The sequence below is a fragment of the Phocoena sinus genome, chromosome 4, assembly GCF_008692025.1.
Source record: "Phocoena sinus isolate mPhoSin1 chromosome 4, mPhoSin1.pri, whole genome shotgun sequence".
NCBI lineage: Eukaryota > Metazoa > Chordata > Mammalia > Artiodactyla > Phocoenidae > Phocoena > Phocoena sinus.
Genome location: NC_045766.1, coordinates 15,671,442 through 15,693,260, shown reverse-complemented (window position 1 = coordinate 15,693,260; position 21,819 = coordinate 15,671,442). Strand labels below are relative to the sequence as shown.

General features: G+C 36.9%; 1 protein-coding gene across 6 annotated transcripts in view; it reads right to left on the bottom strand.

The window, feature by feature from the left end:
- Nucleotides 1–21,819, bottom strand: part of CEP63 (centrosomal protein 63) — an 87,163-nt gene that overhangs the window by 30,277 nt on the left and 35,067 nt on the right. For all 6 annotated transcript variants that reach the window (XM_032630829.1, XM_032630828.1, XM_032630826.1 and 3 more), the window contains one exon: nucleotides 21,322–21,435. In XM_032630829.1, coding sequence (XP_032486720.1) covers nucleotides 21,322–21,435 — 114 coding nt within the window. The remainder of the gene's footprint in view (nucleotides 1–21,321; nucleotides 21,436–21,819) is intronic.

The window sequence follows — 21,819 nt, the reverse complement described above, 5'->3', positions numbered from 1 at the left end:
TTCCTTGCCTGAGGACACAGATCCAAAAGACTATTGCTAAGAATGATGTCAAAGAACATATTGCCTATGTTTTCTTCTAGGAGTTTTATGCTTTCAGGTCTCACATTTAAGTCTTTAATCCATTTTGAGTTTATTTTTGTACAGGGTATAAGAAAGTGATCCAGTTTCATTCTTTTGTCTATAGATGTATAGTTCTCCCAACACCATTTACTGAAGAGACTGTCTTTTCCCCATTGTATATTCTTGGCTCCCTTGTCATAAATTAATTGACCATATAAGCGTGGGTTTATTTCTGGACTCTCTATTCTGGTGCATTGATCTATGTGTCTGTTTTTTTGCCAGTACCATATAGTTTTTGTTTTTGTTTATGTTTTGCGGTACACGGGCCTCTCACTATTGTAGCCTCTCCCGTTGTGGAGCACAGGCTCTGGACGCGCACGGGCCCAGCTGCTCCACGGCATGTGGGATCCTCCCAGACCGGGGCACGAACCCGTGTCCCCTGCATCGGCAGGCGGACTATCAACCACTGCACCACCAGGGAAGCCCCATATAGTTTTGATTACTATAGACTTATAGTATAGTTTGAAATCAGGGAATATGACACCTCCAGCTTTATTTTTCTTTCTTAAGATTGCTTTAACTATTTGGGGTTTGGTTTTGTGTGTGTGTGGTTCTATACAAACTTTAGATTTATCTGTTCCAGTTCTGTGAAAAATGTCATTGGAATTTTGATAGGGACTGCACTGAATGTGTAGATTGCTTTAGGTAGTATGGCCATTCTAACAATATTTATTCTTCTAATCCATGAGTATGGTACATCTTTCCATTTATTTGTGTCATCTTCATCTTCTTTCATAAACATCTTAATAGTTTTCAAAGTATACGTGTTTCACCTTTTTGGTTAAACTTACTCCTAGGTATTTTATACTTTTTGATGCACTTGTAAATGGGACTGAAGTCTTAATTTATCTTTCTGATAGTTCATCATTAGTATATAAAAAAGCAACAGATTTCTGTATATTGATTTTGTAGCCTTCAACTTTACTGAATTAATTAGTTTTTTGTGTTTTTTTTTTTTTTTGCGGTACGCGGGCCTCTCACTGTTGTGGCCTCTCCCATTGCGGAGCACAGGCTCCGGACGTGCAGGCTCAGCAGTCATGGCTCACGGGCCCAGCCGCTCCACGGCATGTGGGATCTTCCCGGACCAGGGCACGAACCCGTGTCTCCTGCATTGGCAGGCAGACTCTCAACCACTACGCCACCAGGGAACCCCTGAATTAATTAGTTTTAATAGTGTTTTTTGGTGGAGGCTTTAGTTTTCTACATATAGTAACATACCATCTGCAAATAGTGACAGTTACTTCTTCCTTTCCAATTGGATGGCTTTCATCTCTTTTCCTTGTCTGCCTGCAATGCCTAGGACTTCTAGTATCATGCTGAATAAAAGTAGTGAGAATGGGCATCCTTGCCTTGTTCCTGATCTTAGAAGAAAAGCTTTCAGCTTTTCACAGTTGAGTATTACGCTAGCTGTGGGTTTGTCAAATATGGCCTTTATTATCTTGAGGTATGTTCCCTCTACACCTGCTTTCTTGAGAGTTCTTATCATAAATGAATGTTGAATGTTGTCAAATGATTTTCCTGCATCTATTGAGATGACCATATGATCTTTTATCATTTTTAAATGTGGTGTATAATACTAATTGATTTGCAGAAATTGACCCATCCTTCTATCCCTGGAATAAGTTCCACTTAATCATAGTGTATGATCCTTTTATTGTATTATTGAATTCGGATTAATAATATTTTGTTGAGGACTTTTGCATGTATGTTCATCAGGGATATTGGCCTATAATTTTCTGTTTGTTGCATCTCCATCTGGTTTTGTATCAGTGTAATGCTGGCCTTGCAGAATGAGTTTGGAAGTGTAGGAAGACTTTCTCTTCAATTTTTTGGGAACAGTTTGAGAAGGACAGGTATTAACTCTTCTTTAAATGTTTGATAGAATTCACTTGTGAAGCTGTGGTCCTGGACTTCTTTTTTTTTTTTTTTGAAGTTTTTTGATTACAGTTTCATTACTAGTGATTAGTCTGTTCAGAATTCCTATTTCTTCCTGATTCACCCTTAGAAAATTGAAATCTTCTAGGAATGTATCCATTTCTCCTAGGTTTTCCAAACTGTTGGCATAAAGTTGTTCATAGCAGTCTCTTATGATCCTTTGTATTTCTGTGGTGTCTGTTGTAACCTCTTTTGTTTCTCATTTTATTTATTTGGGCCCTTTCTTCTTTTCTTGATAAACCTGGCTAAAGGTTTATCAAATTGGTTATCTTCTCACAGAACCTTCTCTTAGTATCATTAATCTTTTCTATTGTCCTTTTAGTCTCTATTTCATTTATTTCTGCTCTGATCTTTATCATTCCCTTCTTTCTACTAATTTTGGGCTATATTTGTTCTTCTTTTTCTAGTACTATAGGTGCAAGGTTACACTGTTTATTTGAGATTTTCCTTGTCTCATGAGGTAGGCCTGTATCACGATGAATTTTCCTTTTAGAACTGCTTTTCCTGTGTCCCACAGATTTTGGAATGTTGTGTTTACAGTTTCATTTCTCTCAAAGTATTTTCTAAATTTCCTCTTTCATTTCTTCAATGATCTACTGGTTGTCAAAAAGCATGTTCTTTAGCCACCACGTTTGTGTTTTTTTCCACTTTTCTTCTTGTGCTTGATTTCTAGTTTCATACCACTGTGGTATTAAAATGATGCTTGATACAACTTCAAATTTCTTAAAGTTATTGAGACTTGTTTTGTGACCTAACATGTGATCTACTCTGGAGAATGTTCCATATGGACTTACAAAGAATCTGCATTCTGCTGTTTTGGGGTGAAATATTCTTTATATATTTATTAAGTCCATCTGGTCTAATGTATCATTTAAGGCCAATGTTGTGTCATTGATTTTCTGTATGGATGACATATCTATTCATTAAATGAGGTGTTACAGCCCCCTACTATTACTGCATTACTGTCAATATCTCCCTTTATGTCTGCTTTATGTATTTAGGTGCTCCTATGTTTGGTGCATATTTACAGGTATTACGTCCTCTTGATGAACTGGTTCCTTAATCATTATGTAATGACCTTCTTTGTCTCTTGTTACAGTCTTTGTTTTAAAGTCTATTCTGAAATTGATAAACCATTAGTCAGACTCATCAAGAAAAAGAGGGAGAGGACTCAAATCATTAAAATTAGAAATGAAAAAGGAGAAGCTACAACAGATACCGCAGAAATACAAACCATCCTAAGAGACTACTATAAGAAACTCTATGCCAATAAAATGTACAACCTGGAAGAAATGCACAAATTCTTAGAAAGTTATAGCCTTCCAAGACTGAACCAGGAAGAAATAGAAAATATGAACAGACCAATCACAAGTATTGAAATTGAAACTGTGATTAAAAATCTTCCAACAAACAAAAGTCCAGGACCAGATGGCTTCACAGGTGAATTCTATCAAACATTTAGAGAAGAGCTAACACCCGTCCTTCTCAAACTCTTCGAAAAAATTGTGGAGGAAGGAAAACTCCCAAACTCATTCTATGAGGCCACCATCACCCTGATACCAAAACCAAAGATACTACAAAACAAGAAAATTACAGACCAATATCACTGATGAATATAGATGCAAAAATCCTCAACAAAATACTAGCAAACAGAATCCAACAACACATTAAAATGATCATACACCATGATCAAGTGGGACTTAACCCAGGGATGCAAGGATTCTTCAATAAACGCAAATCAATCAATGTGATACACCACATTAACAAACTGAAGAATAAAAACCATATGATCATCTCAATAGATGCAGAAAAAGCTTTTGACAAAATTCAACACCCATTTATAATAAAAACTCACCAGAAAGTGGGCATAGAGAGAACCTACCTCAACATAATAAAGGCCATATACTACAAACCCACAGCAAACATCATTCTCAATGGAAAAAAACTGAAAGCATTTCCTCTGAGATCAGGAATGAGACAAGGATGTCCACTCTCACCACTATTATTCAACATAGTTTTGGAAGTCCTAGCCACAGCATTAAGAGAAGAAAAAGAACTAAAAGGAATACAAATTGGAAAAGAAGAAGTAAAACTGTCACTGTTTGCAGATGACATGATACTACACATAGAGAACCCTAAAGATGCCACCAGAAAACTACTAGAGCTAATCAATGAATTTGGTAAAGTTGCAGGACACAAAATTAATGCACAGAAATCTCTTGCATTCCTATATACTAATGATGAAAAATCTGAACAAGAAATTAAGGAAACACTCCCATTTACCACTGCAACAAAAAGAATAAAATACCTAGGAATAAACCTACCTAGGGAGACAAAAGACCTGTATGCAGAAAACTATAAGACACTGATGAAAGAAATTAAAGATGATACCAACAGATGGAGAGATATACCATGTTCTTGGATTGGAAGAATCAATATTGTGAAAATTACTATACTACCCAAAGTAATCTACAGATTCAATGCAATCCTATCAAATTATCAATGGCACATTTTACGGAACTAGAACAAAATATCTTAAAATTTGTATGGAGTCACAAAAGACCCCGAATAGCCAAAGCAGTCTTGAGGGAAAAAAACAGAGCTGGAGGAATCAGACTCTCTGACTTCAGACTATACTAGAAAGCTACAGTAATCAAGACAATATGGTACTGGCACAAAAACAGAAACATAGATCAATGGAACAAGATAGAAAGCTCAGAGATAAACCCATGCACCTATGGTCAACTAATCTATGACAAAGGAGGCAAGGATATATAATGGAGAAAAGACAGTCTCTTCAATAAGTGGTGCTGGGAAAACTGGACAGCTACATGTAAAAGAATGAAATTAGAAAACTCCTTAACATCATACACAAAAATAAACTCAAAATGGATTAGAGACCTAAATGTAAGACCAGACACTATAAAACTCTTAGACAAAAACATAGGAAGAACACTCTTTGATATAAATCACAGCACGATCTTTTTTGATCCACCTCCTAGAGTAATGGAAATAAAAACAAAAAGAAACAAATGGGACCTAATGAAACTTAAAAGCTTTTGCACAGCAAAGGAAACCATAAACAAGATGAAAAAACAACCCTCAGAATGGGAGAAATATTTGCAAACAAATCATCGGACATAGGATTAATCTCCAAAATATATAAACAGCTCATGCAGCTCAATATTAAAAAAACAAACAACCCAATCCAAAACTAGACAGAAGACCTAAATAGACATTTCTCCAAAGAAGACATACAGATGGCCAAGAAGCACATGAAAAGCTGCCCCACATCACTAATTATTAGAGAAATGCAAATCAAACTACGAGGTATCACCTCACACCAGTTAGAATGGGCATCATCAGAAAATCTACAAACAACAAATGCTGGAGAGGGTGTGGAGAAAAGGGAACCCTCTTGCACTGTTGGTGGGAATGTAAATTGATACAGCCACTATGAAGAACAGTATGGAGGTTCCTTAAAAAACTAAAAGTAGAATTACCATATGATCCAGCAATCCCAGTACTGGGCATATACCCAGAGAAAACCATAATTCAAAAAGACACGTGCACCTCAATGTTCACTGCAGCAGTATTTACAATAGCCAGGTCACGGTAGCAACCTAAACGCCCATTGACAGATCAAGCAAATATTACTCAGCCATAAAAAGGAACGAAATTGGGTCACTTGCTGAGACGTGGATGGATCTAGAGACTCATACAGAGTGAAGTAAGTCAGAAAGAGAAAAACAAATATCGTATATTAACACATATATGTGGAACCTAGATAAATGGTACAGATGAACCAGTTTGCAGGGCAGAAATTGAGACACAGATGTAGAGAACAAACATATGGTCACGAAAGTAGGAAAGGCGCAGGGGGGGTGGGGGTGAGGGTGTGATGAATTGGGCTACTGGGATTGACATGTATACAAGGATGTGCATAAAACCGATGACTAATAAAATAAATAAATAATAAAATGTACATTCAAATTTTTTAATGGGATTGAGTTATATCCACCTCTATAACACTTTCTCCTATTATGCCTAATAAACATTAAATTTTTCATTAATGAATAAATTAACCTATTAAAAAAAGTCTATTTTGTATGATATTAGTATTGCTGCTCCAGTTTTTTGTTTCCATTTGCATGGAATATATTTTTACATCCCTTCACTTTCAGTCTGTGCAAGACTTTAGATTTGAAGTGAGATCTTGTAGGTGAATCTCTTCCTTTTTTTTTTTTTTTGCGGCACGCGGGCTTCTCAGCGTTGCGGCCCCTCCCATTGCGGAGCACAGGCTCCGGACGCGCAGGCCCAGCGGCTATGGCTCACGGGCCCAGCTGCTCTGCGGCATGTGGGATCCTCCCGGACCGGGGCACGAACCCGCGTCCCCTGCGTCGGCAGGCGGACTCTCAACCACTGTGCCACCAGGGAAGCCCCGAATCTCTTCCTTTTTTATCCATTCAGCCACCCTTTGTTTTTTGGAACACTTAGTCCATTTACATTTAAAGTAACTATCGATAGGTATGTACTAATTGCCACTTTGTTAATTCCTGGTTGTTTTGTACTTCTTCTCCATTCCTTTCTTCTTCTCATGGTCTCTTCCCTTGGAATTTGATGACTTTCTTTAGTGTTATGTTTGGATTCCTTTGTCTTTATTTTTTGTGTATCTGTTACAGGTTTTTGGTTTGTGGTTACCATGAGGTTCATATGTAACAACTTACCTATTTTAACTTAATGGTTGCTTAAATTTGAGTGCATTTAAAAGCACTAAATTTTTACTCCCTATTTTGTTTTTGATGGCATATTTTACGTTTATTTTGTGTATCACTTACCTAATTTTATTATTTTATTACTTTTTCAATTTTTTTTAATGAAGATAGTTAATTTACAATGTTGTCTTAGCTTCTGGTGTACAGCAAGGTGATTTGGTTATACATATATATATATAAGATATGTGTGTGTGTGTATATATATATATATAGTTTCTCATATTCTTTTCCATTATAATTTATTACACAATATTGAATAGAGTTCACTGTGATGTACAGTAGGTCCTTGCTGTTTATTTTATACACAGTAGCTTCCAGCTACCAATCCCAAAACCCTAATTTATCCCTCCCCTCACCCCTGCTTTCCCATTTGGTGACCATAAGTTTGTTTTCTATGTCTGTTTCTGTTTTGTAAATAAGTTCACTTGTATCATATTTTAGATTCCACATATAAGTGATACCATGTGATATTTGTCTTCTTCTGTCTGACTTCACTTAGTATGATAATCTCTAGGTCCATCCATGTTGCTGCAAATGGCATGCTGCTGCAAATGGCATTATATCATTCCATTGTATATATATACCATATCTTCTTTAGCCGTTCATCTGCCAATGGACACTTAGGTTGCTTCCATGTCTTGGCTGTTGTAAATAGTGCTGCTATGAACATTTGGGGTATGTGTCTTTTTGAATTAGAGTTATCTCCTGATATATGCCCAGGAGTGGGATAGCTGGGTCATATGGTAACTCTATTTTTAGTATTTAAGGAAACCTCCATACTGCTTTCCATAGTGGCTGCACCAATTTACATTCCTGCCAACAGTGTAGGAAGGTCCCTTTTGCTCCACATCCTCTCCAGCATTTATTATTTGTAGACCTTTTAATGATGGCCATTCTGACCAGTGTGAGGTAATACCTCACTGTAGTTTTTATTTGCATTTCTCTAATAATTAGCAATGTTGAGCACCTTTTCATGTGCTTATTGGCCTCTGGAGAAATGTCTATTTATGTCATCTGCCCATTTTTGGATTATGTTGCCTTTTTGTTACTGAGTTTTATGAGCTGTTTATATATATTTAAAACTAAGGCCTTGCTGATTACATTGTTTGCAAATATTTTTTCCCCATCTATAGGTTGTCTTTTCATTTTGTTTATCATTTCCTTAGCTGTGCAAAAGCTTCTGAGTTTGATTAGGTCCCATTTGATTATTTTTTATTTTATCTACTGCCTTGGGAGGCTGACCTAAGCAAACACTGCTACGATTTATGTCAGATAATGTTTTGCCTATGTTCTCTTCTAGGCATTTTATGGTGTCATTTTCTTATATTTAAATCTTTAAGCCATTGTGAGTTTACTTTTGTGTATGGTGTGAGGGGGTATTCTAACTTCATTGATTTACCTGCAGCTGCCCAACTTTCCCAACACCATCTGCTGAAGAGACTGTCTTTTCTCCACTGTATATTCTTGCCTCCTTTAACAAAGATTAACTGATTGTGGGTGTGTGAGGTTTATTTCTGGGTTCTCTATTCTGTTCCATTGATCCATATGTCCTTTTTTGTGCCAATACCACACTCTTTTTTGTTTTTTGGCGGTACACGGGCCTCCCACTGCTGTGGCCTCTCCCGTTGCGGAGCGCTCCGGATGTGGAGGCTCAGTGGCCATGGCTCACGGTCCCAGCCACTCCGCAGCACGTGGGACCCTCCTGGACCGGGGCACGAACCCACGTCCCCTGCATCAGCAGGTGGACTATAAACCAACTGCGCCACCAGGGAAGCCCCACACTGTTTTGATTACTGTAGCTTTGTAGTATTGCCTGAAGTCTGGGAGGGTTATGGCTCCAGCTTTGTTCTTTTCCCTCAGCACTGCTTTGGCAATTCTGGGTCTTTTATGGTTCCACATATATTTTAGGACTATTTGTTCTAGTTCTGTGAAAAATGTCACGGGTAATTTGATAGAGATAGCATTAAATCTGTAGACTGCTTTGGGTAGTATGGCCATTTTAACAATATTAATTCTTCCAATCCAAGAGCCTGGGATACCTTCCCATTTTTTGGATCACCTTCAATTTCCTTTATCAAAGTTTTATAGTTCTCAGAAAATAAGTCATTCATTTCCTTGGTCAGGTTTATCTGTAAGTATTTTATTTTTTTGGATACAATTTTTAAAGGGATTTTTTTTTTTTTTTACTTTCCCTTTCTGATATTTCATTGTTTGTGTAAAGAAACGTGGCAAGTTTCTGTATGCTAATCTTGTACCCTGCTACCTTGCTGAATTTGTTTATCAGTTCTAGTAGTTTTTGTATGGAGTCTTTAGGGCTTTCTATATATAGTATTGTGTCATCTGCATATAATGATAATTTTACCTCTTCCCTCCCAATTTGAATATCTTTTATTTCTTTTTCTTGTCTGACTGCTTTGACTACGACTTCCAGTACTATATTGAATAGAAGTGGTGACAGTGGGCATCCTTATCTTGTTCCAGATTTTGGCAGGAAGGCTTTCAGCTTTTCACCATTGAGTATTATATTGGCTGTGGGTTTGTCATAAATAGCTTTTATTATATAGAAATATGTTCCTTCTATACCCACTTTGGTAAGAGTCCTTATCATGAATGGGTATTGAATTTTATCAAATGCTTTTTCTGCACCTATTGAGATGATTCTGTGTTTTTTGTCTTCTCTTTTGTTGATGTGGTGTATCACATTGATTGATTTGCATATGCTGAACCATCCTTGTGACCCTGGGATGAATCCAACATGACTGTGGTGTATCACCTTCTTTATGTGTTGGTGGATTCAGCTTGCTAATACTTTATTGAGAATATCTGCATCTACATTCATCAAAGATATTGGCCTGTAATTTTCTTTTTGGTACTGTCTTTGGTTTTGGTATTGGGGTGATAATGGCTTCACAGAATGACATTGGGAGTGTTGCCTCCTCTATTTTGGAATAGTTTGAGAAAAATCTATATAAGTTCTTCTTTGTATGTCTGGTAGATTCCCCATTGAAGGCATCCAGTCCTGGACATTTGTTTGCAGGGTGTTTTTGTTTTTTTGCTTATTACAGATTCTATTTGACTTCTAGTGATCAGGGTTTTCAAATTATCTATTTCTTCTTGATTCAGTTTTGGTGGGCTGTATGTTTCTAGAACCTTGTCCATTTCTTCTAGGTGGTCTAATGTGTTAGCATATAATTGTTCACAGTATTACCTTATGGGGTTTTTTTTGGTATTTCTGCAGTATTGGTTATTTCTCCTCCTTCATTTCTTACATTATATTATTTATTTGGGTCCTCTCTCTTTTCTTCTTGGTGAGCCTGGCAAGAGGTCTATTGATTTTGTTTACCCTTTCAGAAAACCAGCTCTTGGTTTTATTATTTTTCTATTGTTTTTTTAATCTCTATTTTATTTATTTCCTCTCTGATCTTTATTATTTCCTTCCTTTTGACTTTAGGTTTTGTTTGTTCTTCTTTTTCTAATTCTATTAGGTGGTAGGTTAGGTTGTTTATTTGAGATTTTTCTCATTTTTTGAGGAAGGCCTGTATCACTATGAACTTCCCTCTAAGAACTGCTTTTGCTGCATCCCAAGGATTTCACATGTTTGTGTTTTCATTTTCATTTGTCTCAAGGTATTTTTAAATTTCCTCTTTGATTTCATCATTGACCCAGTGTTTTTTTAGTAGCATGTTGTTTAGTCTCCACATAATCGTTTTTTCTTTTTCTTGTTTCTCTTTCTGTGGTTGATTTCTAGTTTCATGCCATTGTGATCAGAAAAGATGCTTCAAATAACTTCTATTCTCTTAAATTTGCTGAGGCTTGTTTTGCATCCTAGTATGTGGTCTATCCTAGAGAATGTTACATGTGCAGTTGAAAAGTTTGTATTTTAAGTCTTTTTTTTTTTTTTTTTCGAATGAAATGTCCTGAAAATGTCAATTAAGTCTAACTGTTCTATTGTGTCAATTAGGGTCTCTGTTGCCTTATTGATTTTCTGTCTGGAAGACTTGTCCATTGATATAAGTGGGGTGTTAAAGTCTCCTACTATTATTACATTCCTGTCAATTTCTCCCTTTATGTCTGTTAGTATTTATGTATTTAGGTGCTCCTATATTGGGTGCATATATGTTAACGAGTGTAATAACTTCTTGTATTTATCTTTTTCTCATTATATAGTATCTTTATGACCTTTAAATTTTGTCTGAGTATTGTTACCTCTGCTTTCTTGTCATTCTGTTTGCATGAAATATCTTCTTCCATCCTCTCACTTTCAATCTATGTGCGTCCTTCACCCTAAAGTGGGTCTTTTGTAGGCAGCATACTGTAGGCTCTTGTTTTATTATCCAGTCTGACACTCTGTCTTTTGACTGGACTATTTAGTTCACTAACATTTAAAGTAATTATTGATTGATATGTATTTACTGCCATCTTAAAACTTATTTTCCAGTTGATTTTGTATTTCTTCTTTGTTCCTCTCTTTTTGTTTTTCCTTTTGTGGTTTGATGGTTTTCTTTTGTATTATACTTGAGTTCTCTTCTGTTTGGTTTTTATGAATCTACTGTATGCTTTTTATTTGTTGTTACCCGTTTTTCAAGTAGTTAACCCACTACTATATATACTTGCTTTAGACTGATAGTCATATAGGCTTAAACACATTCTTGAAAAAAAAAAATCTACATTTTCTTACTCCCCTCCCCGACACCTTATGATTCTGATGTCCTCTTTTATATCTTCATGTTTATCCTTCTGCTGTTCATTGTAGTTATCATCACTTTCACACACACTAAAAAATTTTAACCTATGTACTGGCTTATTTAAGTGATTTGCTTTCCAATTGTGATTTTTCTCTTCCCTATAGATTCTTGTTTCTTTTCCATTTGGAAAGTTTTCAGCCATAATTTTTTCAAATAAACTTTCGATCCCCTTTTCTCTTTCTTCTCCTTCTGGGATCTGTATTATGCATTGGTCGGGATGCTTTATATTACCCCATAGGTCTCATACATTGCTTTCATTTTTTTTTCATTTGTCTTTCTGTCTGCTGTTCTGATTGGGTGATTTCCATTATTCTATCTTTCAGATCACTTATTCATTTTTCTGCATTATTTAGTTTGCTATTTATTGCCTTTAGTTCAGCTCTCATCTTGGCAAATGAGTTTTCTAATTTTAATTGGCTCCTCTTTATAGTTTCTAGTACCTTGTTACAGTGATCTACATTTCTATTGATAGCTTTTCTTAATTCCTTCAGTATTTTTATCACCTCCTTTTTGAACTTGGGGTCTGGTAGATTGGAGAGATCTGTTTCATTGTTTATTCTTTCAGGGGATTTCTCTTGTTCTTTTAATTGGGAGTGGTTCCTCTGCTTCTCCATTATCCTTATATTTCTCTGACTCTATAAATTTAGGAGAAATAGTTATCTACTGTGGTCTTGAAGGGCTGTTTTTATATGAGAGCATCCCTGTGTGGCCTGTGTGAGTCTAATATTTTTGGTGCAAGGGTTTTTTTTTAGAATGGGTGCCTGCCATGTCTTTCCTCAGGGTGTGCTGGCTGTTATCCCCTTGATACAGGGTGTGATTGCTGTTGTAGTGACCAGAGCCTGCACTGGATGTTGAGCGGGGCCATCTCCTCTTTGCTCTGTGGTTGTCAAAGCCCTGTCAGGAACAGGGTCTCTCCCCAGTTGTTGGAGTAGAAGCCCCCAGATCTATTTGTGAGCTTCAGTGTGGGGTAGGTGGGACTGGAGAACTTCCACTGGGAGAGGAGTCACTGAGTATTCCTCCACCCGAGCTGTCCACCAGGAAGTATGCTCTGTGGTGTTGTCCATCACCCATTGTGCATGCTCACAAAGTACACTGTTGTTGACACTGCCTTCAGGCCCACCTCAGCTGTGGGAATGTAGGACCAGGTGTCCTCAGGCACTGTGCTCACAAAGTCACCAGCACAGATCCACTGGCACAGATCTACTTATATCAGGCACTGGGACCCACCATAGTCACGAGTAGTTGTGCACCTGGACCCACCATGGGAGCTACAGTATCAGTGCAGACCCTGGCCCTGGCTCCACGAGTGCCTGCCCACAAAGCCCACAGCTGCTAACTCCAGACCCACCCCAACCACAGGAGCACAGTAATCTGCTCTGATGTCCTGATAACAATGAGCTTACAAAGGCACCTCAGCATAAATCCACTTAAGTTGCAAAGCCACCAGACATGGCTCAGATTTCAGCCCTGCTTCTAAAGTCATGTGGCCCCTGGGGATCTGCTCAAATTCCAGCCCCGCTTCCGTGTGTGGGCTTCCGTGTGTGGGCAACCCTCCCGCAACTGCACACTCCCAGAGCTCATAGAAGCAGAGCCATACCCACTGCAAGCGCACTGAAAATGAGGCTCCCACTGTGGGGCCCCACGTATCCCTTTGCATGCATGTTAACCATGGGGCTTCTAAAGTGGACCTGGGCTCTGTCCTGCATACACTCCCAGTTGTGGCCTGGCCAACACTCCAGCCCCTTCAGGCTATCTCCATGCAGCCAACCCCAGTCCTCTCCCCAGGTCTGTCCTCTGAAGCCCAAGTTTCAGCACCCAGCCCCCATGTGCACCATCAGATACATGTCTCCAGCTGGGGAGCAGTGAGGTGGCCAGGATTGTCTGGGTTGCTCTCTCTCTGTTCTCGCTGCCACAAGCCAGCTGCTGTACTCTCCTCTGAGCCTTTGAAGCTCTAACCTTGTCAGTTAGAGTACTCTTGGTTGTTAAGTATTTTTCTTTCAGCACTTTGAATATATCATGCCAGTCCCTTCTGGCCTGTAAAGTTTCTGCTTAAAAATCAGCTGACAACCTATGGGGGATTCCTTTTTACGTAACTAGCTCCTGTGTGTGTGTGCGTCCGCACACATGTTGATGCTTTTAAGATTCTCTTTATTTTTAACTTTTAACATCTAATTATATTGTGTCTTTATGTGAGCCTCTTTGGATTCATCTTGTTTGGAACTCCTGGGCTTCCTGGACTTTCATGCCTGTTTCCTTCACCAGGTTACGGAAGTTTTCAGTCATTATTTCTTCAGATAGGCTTTCTGACCCTTTCTCTCTCTCTTCTCCTTCCAGGACCCCTATAATGCCAATGATAGTATGCTTGATGTTATCTCAGGGATCCCTTAAACTATCCTCATTTTTTTAAATCCTTTGTTCTTTTTGCTGTTTTGATTGGATAATTTCTACTACCCTGTCTTCCAGATTGCTGATCCATTCTCTTACATTCTCTAATCTGCTTTTGATCCTCTCTAGTGCATTTTTCATTTCAGTTATTGTATTCTTCAGTTCTGACTAGATCTTTATATTTTCTATCACTTTGAGCTCTTACTGAGTTCATCCAATCTTGTCCCAAGTCTGGAGACTCTTTATGACTATTACTTTGAACTCTTTATCTGTTAAATTGCTTATCTCTGCTTCATATAGTTTTCTTTCCCTGAGGTTTGGTCTTAGCTTTCATTTGGAAGATATTCCTTTGTCTCCTCTGTGTTTGCCTAACTCTATGTTTGTTTCTATGTATGAGGTATATCAGCTACATCTTCAGGCAAGGGCTCCGGGGGTATCCCCTGTGTGGGTGTGCCCTCCTGTTTTGGTTGGACCACAATTACTGCAGGCATACTGGTAGGTGGGATTGGTCCCCAGGCCAGCTGACTGTAAAGCCTGGCCATGACTGCTGTGGGCAGGCATAGCCTATCTTTAATTATTCAATATTTCAATCACATACAAATACACCATTTTTAAGCATAGTGAAAATTACATAATTATTGCAAGAACAAATTCTAAATTTTCATTAACTAGAATGAATACACTAGGCCAATACAGCAGTCACTAGCCACACGTAGCCACTGAGCACCTGCATCGTGGTTAGTCCAAATTGAGATGTACTCAAAGCGTGAAGTACACACTGAATTTCAAAGACTCAATTTTTTAAAAATGAGAATGTAATAATATTTTTGACAAACTCAGATAAACAGAATATATTAATTTTGTTTCTTTTTACTTTTTTAATGTGACTGCTAGAAAATTTTATACATAGGTGACTCATTTCTATTGGACAAAGCTACACTACAATATCTCAAGACTACCTCTTTCCAATATGAAGAGAGTCAGAAATAAAAATGTAAACGTTATAAAATAATGATTATTTCTCTTAAGTATCTGGTGTTAGAGGTATCGTAAGGCTAATATATTTTTAAACCTTTTTTTTCCCACTAACCACTGCCACTAATTTTTTGAAACAGAAACCAGAGTTTCCTCTTACTAATATAATATATAGCATCCTAACTATTCTAGTGGAGTGGGTAGAATTATTTCAACAACATAAATCACAACAGAGGTGGTTAAAAGTAAAGAAATAGTTAAGAAAGAAATTTATGCCACGGAGATAAAAACAAAAACCGAGGGTGGGCAGCGAAAGTGTGAAAATAGTTTGGAAGGGCTGGGGATTGGGGGTTGAACACAAATCCTCCCCTGGCTTTGTGGTATGTAATCCTGGGACTTCAAGAAAATAACTTTTCCATATAGTGAGATTACTGAGAAGAATATGATACAAAGCAACAGGGTTTTTTATTTTCCAAAGGATCTCAACATGAAGTTATGGCCACTGCAGGCATCAATTTTTACTAGGCTCCCCATCAGAGTCAACTCCAAATGTGTCAGTGCAGGCCACAGCTCTGCAGTATTTCCACTAAGTAGCAGCTTGAAGAGCCAGCCCATTAACAGTACAGCTCCCAGTAAGACCTTCCTATCACTGTTGTGTCTCTGTCACCATAAACTTTTAAACAGTAGGTCTGAGCCAATTCAATTAACTCTGTGATAATTCTACCAAGACAACAGATTAATATTTGAGTTAGGATCATCTTTTCCTCATAAGGAAAATGGTGCTTTTAAAAATATAACATATATTCAAACCTATAAATACACATATATAATTGAACAGAGGATCTAAAACTAACTTGAACAATATCACATAGCTCATCTAAATATTTCAAAAGGAAAACATATACAATGCAGCCTTTACTTTTCTCACATACTATGAATAAGCTAAATATTTTACACTCTGTGTTGGCTTAATACTTTTAATTTTTTTTTCAAATGTTCTTATGTTCTCTAAGATTTCCCTGAATGTTTCCTTTTCACTCTTATACTATTTGAGCAGGAGGGAAAGGAGCAAGTGATTCTTTGACCTCTAAACAGAAAAGACCTTATGTTTTAGTGACTATACTGATCTTTTCCTATGCTTATAACAACCATCATTCTGTCTTTGCATCTAATAATTGTCATGTTGTTTAACAACTGTACTTTTAAATTTAATACATTTTAATATTTGATAAAAGAAACATCACCTTTACTCTTTTTAAAAATGTTGCCTAGGGCTTCCCTGGTGGCACAGTGGTGGAGAGTCCGCCTGCCGATGCAGGGGACACGGGTTCGTGCCCCGGTCCGGGAGGATCCCACATGCTGCGGAGCATCTGGGCCCGTGAGCCATGGCCGCTGAGCCTGCGCGTCCGGAGCCTGTGCTCCGCAGCGGAAGAGGCCACAGCAGTGAGAGGCCCGCGTACCACAAAAAAAAAAAAAAAAAAAAAAAAAAAAAATGTTGCCTAGTACCATTCATTTATCCTTCCATATGAATTTTAGAATCATTCTGTAAAGTTCTCAAAATGTAACAGTCAACAAATTATGTGGATAATCATTTGGAAAAAGACAAATATAGATTCCTACCGAATTCCTTATACCAAAATAATTTTCAGATCAAATATCTTAAGAAGAAATTACAAAGCATTAGAAATATTGGCTTAGTCAGGATTTATAGTATGACAACCAAGATAAAAACCTTAAAGAAAAAACTAATAGATTTAAGCCACTCTAAACAACTGTTTATAAAACAATTGCATTTCCATAAAAATTACTAAGCAGAATTAAGGTAAACTGGGAAAACACACACAATTGCAATGAAACAGCAAAGAGTTAATATAGTTAATGTAGGAAGAGCTCTTTCAAAATATAAATATAAATATTTATATTTATAAAATATAAATATCCTTAAAAAAATGAGCAAAGAATTTAAATGAAGTTGTGGCCACCTCTGTTGAAGGACAGGGCTCTAAGTTGATTGTGTAATAGATAATGCACTTTCTCAATGGCTCTACAGTCATTATTAACATGTCTTCCTTCCTCCCCACAAGGACATAAGGTCATTTCTGTCCTTCAAGTTTGAACAGTTAATAAATCAGAGAATCCAAGGGGTATGTTCTATTTCCCAGGAATGATTGACACTTTGGTGCTGGGGTTTTATGGGGGGGGTAGTTTTTGTTTAGCTTGTGTGGGATTGTGTGGGAGGGGAAATTTTGATTGTTTTTTCTTCTTTTCTTCTGTGAGCTGTTGACGCCTGAAGTAGAACAAGCACGTCTTCAGGTAAAGAGAGGGATTTCTCAGCCCACTTTCTGTGATGTCAGACTATTGGAGAAACCCTTTCAGCTGCTTTCCAGATGTACCTAAATTCAGTCAGATATTTTGGATTAAGAAACCTGAAGTCCTGACAGATCATATACTCCAAGGAAATACATCAGGGACAGATAATTGGCTGAAAACACTGATGCTTCAATGTGACACATTTTTATAGAACATTTCTACCAGGGGGTACTGACTTGATTTCTCCTACAAGGACCACACTGCCTTTGTGTTTAATGTAATGTAATCTGTGTACCTTCTAATCATATATCTGCAAAATTTTCTCATTTTTATAAAAAATCATGCCAGTAAGCTAGATGTTGAATGTATGTAAGCAGCATTTGGTAACTGTGCTAAGAGGCTACAAAAGTGCATTACTGGTTTAAAATTTTTTTTTTTTTTAGTTCTGATTTGGTTGGATAAGGTTTCATTATGACCTCTTCTGGGTCTCAGGCTCTAATGCTTGACTGAAATAGAAGAAAATATATTGGTTTTTGAAAATCAGTGTATTGTGACTTGAACTGCTATACATTCTTCCACACAATATGTCAGAGTCATTAGTGCTTTGTACATTTAGTCATTTTTATTTTATTGTTCTGAAAGAAAAAATATACTGAGTTTATAGAAAGTATTCTAATTAACAAAGTTTAAAATATTATCTCTACTGATTAAAATTACAACAGATAAATAAAATAACCAGAAAAAAAAGAGCAAAGAAAAGAACATAATTTACAAAAGAATGGAAATAGCCATAAGTAGATGAAAAAAATGCTCAATCTCATTCATAATTAAAGAAATACAAATTAAAACAAATAATCAGATACCATTTTTTCCACCTATCAGATTGACAAAGACAAGCCTAAAAGTAGGAGAAATTTTAAAAAATAATAAAATAAATAATAGTGCCCAATACTGAGAGTGGGAGGAAATGGACAATATTGAGAAAGTGTGAGGAAATGGACATTCCCAAACACTGCTGGTGAAAGTGTGTATCAATGCACCTTTGAAGAGTACTTTGACAATATATATTAAAATCTTTAAGAATGTATGACTACTCTGATGCAGCAATCTCACTTCTAGGGTCATTTCCTAAGAAAATAAATGGACATATACTCCTAAATATTTAAATAAGGATGTTCACCCATGCACTACTTATAAGAGTGAAAAAATAAAAAAACTAAATGTTCCACAACAAAAGATTAGTTATATAAATGAAGACATTTAATGGTAGATTGAACTTCTATACAATCATTATGACTCACATTTGTTGACATGTATTTAAAAAGGAAAATTTTTAACTTGTGAAAATTAAATAAAATATTGCATTATAAAGTGCTTAGCATACTGCCTGTCACATTGTAAGCATAAAATTTACATTTTCACATTATGTTTTATGGAAAATTTCAAACGTATACAATATGGAAAAAGTAAGATGATGAACCCCTATATATTCATCACCTAGCTTCAACAATTATCAGCATTTTGCCATTCTTAGGAATTTTTTAAGTTTGCAACTATTCCTCTCTTCCCATACACACACATACAGTGTTTTTCCTACCAAATGTACATGAATGCAATGTACACAGCATACAAGCACAGAAAAAGTCAGAAGAAACTTACATGCAAATGTTAACCATGGTAAATCTCTAAAGGATGGAATTATGAGTAATTTTATTTAATTCTCATTTCATCTACATTTTCTCATTTTTCTAAAATGAACATGTATTATGTCATTTTAATAGCTGACTAAAAGAAAAAAATCAAGCAAATATATGACTCAAAGAGTGAGAAGTTATTCTGAACTCCACTTTTTTTTTTTTGGTTATGTGGCTTGAGGGATCTTAGTTCCCCGACCAGGGATTGAACCTGGGCCCACAGCAGTGAAATCACTCAGTCCTAAACACTGGACCGCCAGGGAATTCCCTGAACTCCACTTTTAGATGTTAAAAAATACAGAAGAAAAAACTTTACATCAAAATTTTTTTTAAATTGAGGGGAAGTGTGGATGTTGATATCCATTTATCCAATCTGCAAGACTTTCTACCTTTATTGTTCAATGGTGATTCACATATCAACAAAATGCAATGTTTCAACCTTAACTGGAGTCCAACACATTATTTCACACAACTCAGGAAATTTGAACAGACTAGATATTAAATTATTTAAGAAGTTATTTAGTCTGTTAATGTGACTCTGGTATGTCTATTTTTTTTAAGTCCTATCTGTTGGGAAATAAGACAATGTCTGTGATTTGCTCTGTAATATTCCAGCCAAAAGTAAAAAGTAGGGAAGGATGAAACAAAATTGGCAAAATGAATTGTTGCTCAAAGAGTCTTAGTCTTGCAAGCTGAAAAAGTTCTAGAGATTTGTTACACAACAAGGGGCATATAGTTAACACTACTGTACTCTTTAAAATGGTTAAGATGGTAAGCTTTAATGCTTTTTACCACAATTTTTTAAAAGATTGGCAAAATGATAACTATTATTGCTGGGTAATGAGTATACAGAAATTCATTTTTTAAAAAAATTTTAAATGAGGACCACAAGGGAGAAAGAAATATAAGTAACATTTTTTACTTAATCAGAGCAGTTTTAGTTTAAAGAAAACTATCAGAAGAATAATTCAAATACCTTTAAGTAGGGAAAACAAACGTTGGCTTTTTAAAGGCATCTTACTCTAGCCCCAGCTAAATTATGGTAAATAAAAATCTCATTTTTACTAACAATGACGCTTTAATTATGCTGAGTAATCACAATAGTAATTTGAAAAAAGGATCTACAATCAACAATAAGCATACTACATAGATGAATAATTGAGAACTTAAAAACCAGGACTCAATTTTCTATTTTGCCAATCTGAGGCCTACAATATCTTACAGCTATTTATGTTTATACAGTGCTTTAGCATTCAGGCCAAAAATCGCTGGTCTAGACATCCAGGATTTTACTGGCCCACTCTGGCTGCATAGCTTGCTGCAGTCTAGTAAATAATTTTGTTCCTTGAGATTGCTGTGGGCCCCTCTTGCCATTCTGAGTAGACTCACTAACAGCAGAGCCATTTGTGGTAGTTTACTAGCCTGCTGATATTTCAGGGGGGATGATTAAAAGCCAATATATTACTGAAACTTAGAGCAGCAAATAATACAGATTGTTTCTTTAAAAAATTTTTTTAGAGCTTCTCTCTAGCTCTCTTAACTTCTCCAGTAATTCTCTCTTCTATAAAACTGAGATAACTACCAACCTTGACAAATTATCATGGTATTAAACAGATAACATATAACTATATATTCTAGATAACTACATTTAGAGGAAGCACTGAGACAGTGTCTAGCACACAGAAGATGGTCACAAATATTCACTACCCTCTATTCTCATTTCCCTTTTGATCTTGGTTTTTAATTGAAAAAGCAAACAAACTGAATACGTTCTAAGAAGAAAGTTCCTAAATTAGGTAGCTAATTTTTTGTTTTGTTTAAGCCATTACTTTTTCATTAAAAAACAGTTTCTAGTAGTGTCCTAAGAAGTGTTTCTGTTGCCACAAAGATACTGCTTTTAGTTAGTGTAAATCTTTCAATATTTGTGTCCAAACAGGTGGACTGGCCAAAGCTCCCTGGCTGAGGGACCTCAGCCAAGGCACCCCGAACTATCAGAGATGGAACAAGACACAGACAGAAGTGGAACCAAGGCAAGAGCCAGAAACAGCCAGAATAAGTAAGCCAGAGCCAGAAAGAAATGGAAAGGGAGACAAAGAGAGCAGAGGTAGAAAGAGAAAAGGAGAGAGGGAGAGACCAAGATTAGGAGAGTGAAACAAATGTGAGTGTGGAGTGAGCATGAGGACGTAAGACAGTGACAGAGTGAGAGAGCAAGAAAGAGCACGAGTGAGGAGTTAGGGACCGCTGAGAAAAGCAGCAAGCAAGGGAGCAAGAGGGAGTGGGGACGTGGGTGGACACGGTGAGCACATGCGCACCGCATTAAGCCAGCTCAAACTTAATCAAAACCTCTCTGCCTCTCATTATCCCAAAATGTCTTAAACTTACCTGAATTATCTCTGATTGTTCAGCCAGAGCCTTCCTTTGAGCCTCCAGAGAAGATACCTGTTGCTGATAAATCAAGCGCTGCTTCTCCCAGTCCAGTGATTTCTGACGAAATTCCTGAAGAAGCAATTAAGGTACTTAACTTCTAAGTGCGTCCCCTTGCTGTCACTACTTTCCAGATTCACTTTTACTTTAATTGTTCCCCAGGTCCCTGGGTACACATGCACCTTTCTCCACAGCAGGAGCCCCATTACTCACTTAGCTGACAGAACTATAGAGTAATACTAAATTCCTTACATACTGTGCCTCTGGAGATCTGTCTTTCTAAATTTAACACCCTAATGGTGAAGAGTATGAAATACAGACGCTAAATACTGGATTCATGATTTTCAAAGATCTGCTGCCACCTAAGGGCTGCTAATAATTTTTTTTAGTGATTTTTCAGAAAACTGATGCTAAGATAATGAAAATTTCAAAATATGATTACAGATACCCCTCACT